The sequence below is a fragment of the Mastomys coucha genome, unplaced genomic scaffold, assembly GCF_008632895.1.
Source record: "Mastomys coucha isolate ucsf_1 unplaced genomic scaffold, UCSF_Mcou_1 pScaffold11, whole genome shotgun sequence".
Lineage (NCBI taxonomy): Eukaryota > Metazoa > Chordata > Mammalia > Rodentia > Muridae > Mastomys > Mastomys coucha.
Genome location: NW_022196893.1, coordinates 34791968 through 34797129, shown reverse-complemented (window position 1 = coordinate 34797129; position 5162 = coordinate 34791968). Strand labels below are relative to the sequence as shown.

The following is a 5162-nucleotide window of genomic DNA, read 5'->3' as shown; positions in this document are numbered from 1 at the left end:
AAGAGCTCTGCATTTGAGGCTAGCCTGGACTACAGAGTGAGTTCCAGGACAGCCAAGACTTACACAGTAAAACCCTGTCTAGAAAAATGAAAAGAAAGAAAGAAAAGTGCTGAAGCCTGGTATGGTAGCATACACCTATAACTCCAGCACTTGTGAAGTGAGGCAAGAGAAGCAAAAGTTCAAGATTGTTCTCAGCTATTTACATGAGGCCCTGAGTGACAAGGAAGGTGGGTGGAAAGCAATGAAAGTATAAAGTTACCCAGGCATGATGCTCACACCTGGAACCTTAATCACCATCCCTTAGAAGAGGCTGGAACAGGAGGACAACCACAAATTAAAAGCCAGTTTGGTCTATAAAGTGAGTTCTAGGACAACCAAAGCCTCATAGTGAGGATTCTTGGAGAAAAAAAAGAAAACAGGCAAGTGGATCTGTGGGATATGCTATGGGATACAAAGCTGACTTATGACAGCTCTTGAAAGGTAGCCATTAGCCAGGTAGAACATTTACCTACCATGCCCAAGGCTCTAGGTTCAATCACAGCACTGCTAAATAAACAAGTAATAATTCAACTGAAACCTGAAAGACAAAGCTGAGGGCTCCCTGTAAGACAAAGGATAAACATTCCCAATAGAGGGAACAACTAGTGCAAAGGCCCTTAGGTGGGAAAGACTTAAATGATTTCTTTACAAATCTCCTACACAGTGCACAGCAAGGTACACTTTGCTCTTGACAATAGGTGGGTTAGCTGAACACAGGGACAGAGACAGAATTGAGTCCCTGGCTCTGGATCATAGGTTCAGGCTGACTTAGGTGCTATAATGAAGCAGGAGGTGCAGCTCAGGATGTCTCTTCTTCCAGTTGGATTCAGAGACTTCTCCACACCACCTGCAGAAACGAGAGGCTTCTGGGAGGAGTTCTACCACCTCAGGAACACAAGTCCTGGTAAGTCACTGCAGGGAAAGAAGTTTGTCCCAAGTGTTCAACACCTGTTTGAGTTCTCAGGGTCACCAGTAAGAATTCTGGGCTCAGACACCTTCTCTCTTGCCAGAAATGCCCTGAAGCCAAGTGTTTCAGGCTGAGATGTGAGTTTGGGCCACTGCACCGCCAAGAGAGCCGAAGTCTGCAGCTGCATTTCCGAGTCTGGGCCAAGACCTTCTTGCAGGTAAAGGAGCTTTATGCAGCCTGGACCCCAACCTTTTTTCCTAGCAGGACTGACCCTGTTCTTTCTCCATGCTGTCTTCCCTTCCACCTCTGCTTTGGTAACTGGACAAACACATTCACACACACACACACACACACACACACACACACACACACTCACTCTACAGGTCTCCTCCCTCCCTCACCCTGGTTTAGACCAGTTGTGTGTCCTTGGCACCACCTCTTGGCCACAGTCAGAGCAACTACTTCCCTTTCTGGCCTTGATAAGAAAACAGTAGAACTTGGTGAGCATGCTGACACTTGCTCTGACCTTTAATCTGAGCACTCAGGAAGCAGAGGCTGGTGAATCTCTGTGAGTCTGAGGCCAACCTGGTCTTCATAAGTAAGTTCCAGGCCAACCAGGACTACATAGTGAGACCATATCTCAAACAACAACAATAGCAAAAACAAAAACAATAACTAGCTAACTACACATACACAAAGAAAAACAGTAGAGGAAGTGGGGATGTAAGTCAATGGTCAGTGGTAGAATGTATAACTAGCATACCTAATCTAGTAAAGACCAGAGTGGATAGGGCTGAACAGATGCAAACATAAAGACCAGACTTCAAATCCGCAGCATCCACATAAATGAATGCCTAGCTGGTATGCCAGCAACCTATATGTAAGAGAAAAAAACCATCATTTATTGAGTACACATTATAGACCAACCATGATCCTGAATGTTAACCCATATTAATCATTAAAAAATATATATTGAATGTGTAGTTATTTGATTATGCATTATTTAGTTATAATTATACAATTTTACATTTATTATCTCAAATAAGAAACATAGAGATTAGTGAGTCCATAATCGGGAAAGATCACATCCTAAGACAGACTGTGGGGAAGCCCTGTGTCCTCTAGATCCCATAGGAATTGTCCTGACCACCTTTCTCCACCCACAGCGGGAATACCAGCCATTTAGCCTTCAGTGTGAGGCTGTATATGAAGCTCTGAAGATGCCCTACCAAATCCTGCCTCAGCAGCTTCCCCAAAAGAAACTTCAGGTGAGTCCAAGGTCAGAAGTCTGGATCAAAGAAGGCAAGCTCAAAAATGTCAGAAACTGGATGAGGACATGGATAGAGGCTGGTCTTGCTTTGTGCAAATATCTCCTGGCTTTGTAGGTCCAGAGATAAAGTGATCAGCCAGATTAACATGTGTCTCTGCTCTGGAGTTTACAGCCTAGAGGGCAGTGACATCAGTGTGCATGTGGCAAGACAGTCTATGGAAACATGTCATAGGAATATCTGAACCCAGTCTTACAGAGTCAGGGAAGACTTCCTGGAAGAAGTAGTGTACAAACTGGGGCCTGAGGAATTAACTAGACTGCTCCAGAGCAGAAGATTCTGGGTGGAAAAAACAACAGATGTGAACACAGAAGACACTTGTGCACTTCAGACTCTTAAGTTCAGAATGCTATTAGCTAAAAATGAGAGTTGGGTCCAGATCCAACAGAGACAGAGGTAGCCAGGAATATGGCAGGAAGAATTTATGGGTTCTCAGTGTCATTGGCTTATCCACAGGTGGCCACAGCCGTGCAGTGGACCAAGGCAGAAGGCAGCAATGGTGTCCCATTGTGGATCATCATCCTAGCCATCCTTTTTGGCCTCCTGCTCCTAGGTCTGCTCATCTACGTCCTCTACAAGGTCAGCCACACCAAGCCTAGGCTTGGCTTCTCACCTGTCAGACTCTGCCTTTTACCCAGTAGAATCAAAGAGGCCACCCTCAGATCTGTTTTCCAGCACAGGCCCTCATCTCTGCCCTAGCTACTCACACCCCATCTTGTCTTTTCCTATTGAACCCCTCCCTTCAGTCTGCAGCCTCCAGTTTACAAAGAGGCCTCCTGTCTCAGGATAAGATTGCCCATATTGCAAAACCACAGATGGCAAATACATGATGGCATTTGTGCTGTCATTTCTTCTAACATCTATCTAAGAATAAGTGATGGTATCCTACAGGTGGCAGCCACTGCTAGGCTCAGATGTGGCACTTGTTGAATTGAACTTCTTTACCCTTCCTGGCTTAACTAGTATCATTTTAAGTATCATTTAAAAACTCTGATAAATGAGCCAGGCGGTGGTGGCACACACCTTTAATCCCAGCGCTTGGGAGGGAGAGGCAGTCGAATTTCTAGAGTTTGAGGCTAGCCTGGTCTACAGAGTGAGTTCTAGGACAGCCAGGGCTATACAGAGAAACCCTGCCTTGAAAAAAACAAAACAAACAAACAAACAAAAAAACCTGATAAATGATTGTCCCATAATAATTCCCTGATTTTAGATCTCTCACATCTATTGGACCCCTTGGGAAAGTATCTGAATGAAGCCACTTTGGTAGGGTGGGGAAGATAGAGGCAGGAGAGTCCTCATTCCTCTGGATCCATGGTTAGGGAGAATATGATCTCTAATTGTGCCTCCTTTCTCATCAGCTTGGCTTCTTCAAACGATCCCTCCCCTACGGCACAGCCATGGAAAAAGCTCAGCTCAAGCCTCCAGCCACCTCAGATGCCTGAGCCCTCCTGATCTCAGACTCCTGATCCTGAAGAGCCAGTCCACTACCTTCCAGCAGGGAGGGACTAGGCACTTCCTGAAGGTGCTGAGGGCTGTGGAGAAGCTCTTCTCCCTAGCCCAGAGACATACTTGAAGGGCCAGAGCTGGGGGACAAGAAGCTTGTGGATCCTTCCCCCCACGCACTGTGAAGGACCCTTGTTTACACATGCCCTCTCATGGATGGGGGCCTCAGGTCCAGGGACAGAAGCTCCAGCCTTCCTTCAGAATTTGCATTTTGGAGACTTTTCTGAAATCAACTTGGAGCCATAATTAGGGAATCCAGTCATGGTTCTCTGGGCCAGGCATGCCACCAGGACTTCCCGTCTGACTCCTGCCTGCAAAGACGCATCTTTGGTCTTGCCAGAGAACCAAAGGAAGCCTGCAGCTAAGAGCCTGAGACTTGGGGAGTAAGACCTAGCAACTCCAAGAGCCCCCATCCTGGAAGGCCAATAAAGAACACTAACTATGGATGGTGCTGCAGGACCAGCTCAGGACAAATCCTAAACAAAAGTCAATGCTGGCCCAGACCCAGATCCACGGAAGTCAGAATAGAATGGAGCTAGACCCTGTCTGGGGCCTGGGGTTGATCTGGAGCCCAGTCTCAGATTCTAAGAACCTATGCTAGCAGACCCAGGATGGCATTCGGGTCAGCTGCAGACCTGGGCCTAGGGACCTATTTATCCCTGACTTAGGACAAGTCAGGAATTGCCCAGGACCCTAACCAGGCCACAGTGGCAAACAGACCTGGAACCTCAGCCTGGCCAAACAGGCTCACTCATTCCCCAGAGAACGGGAAGCCCCAGGCCTGTATGACCTGGGTTCTGCCCACCAGCTGCACTGACCCTCCCTCCCTAGCCAACCCTCCCTTCCCCTCCAGAACCCATCCCAACTTATTTAAACTCTGTTGCAAGTGCAATAAACCCCACCCACTGCCCCAACTGGCCAAAGTTGCGGTCTGTCCTTCCATCCTACTCTCCAAACCCATCCTAGACACAGAAAATAGGGCAAAAAGGAAATGTCTGTCTCCCATGGGTCTATTCCCACTAGAAACCAGGAGTGTTATTTCCCCTACCCAAGAAACATTTAAGTCATTAAAAGACAAAGGAAGAGAACTAGGTATGGTGGCACATGCTTATAATCCCAAAATTCTGGAAATGGGGCACAAGGATCAGTTCTAGGTCATCCTTAGCTACACACTGCATAATAAGTTTAAGGCCTGCCTGGGCTACCTAAGGCCCGAGGGAGAGAAAGAGAAAGCAGAAGGGGAGAAAGGAGTCAGGTGGTCGTTGCCTTTAATCCCAGCACTTGGGAGGCAGAGGCAGGTGGAAATCTGAGTTCGAGGCCAGCCTGGTCTACAGAGTGAGTTCCAGGACAACCAAAGCTACACAGAAATCTTGTCTTGAAAAACC

At 47.2% G+C, this 5162-nt stretch overlaps 1 protein-coding gene across 1 annotated transcript in view; it reads left to right on the top strand.

Annotated features, from left to right (window-relative positions):
* Positions 1-4694, top strand: part of Itga5 (integrin subunit alpha 5) — a 22185-nt gene extending 17491 nt beyond the window's left edge. Inside the window, exons 26-30 of the mRNA XM_031357502.1 lie at positions 860-943; positions 1050-1163; positions 2113-2214; positions 2731-2853; positions 3633-4694. Coding sequence (XP_031213362.1) covers positions 860-943; positions 1050-1163; positions 2113-2214; positions 2731-2853; positions 3633-3716 — 507 coding nt within the window. The 3' untranslated portion in view covers positions 3717-4694. The remainder of the gene's footprint in view (positions 1-859; positions 944-1049; positions 1164-2112; positions 2215-2730; positions 2854-3632) is intronic.
* The last annotated feature ends 468 nt before the right edge of the window (positions 4695-5162 follow it).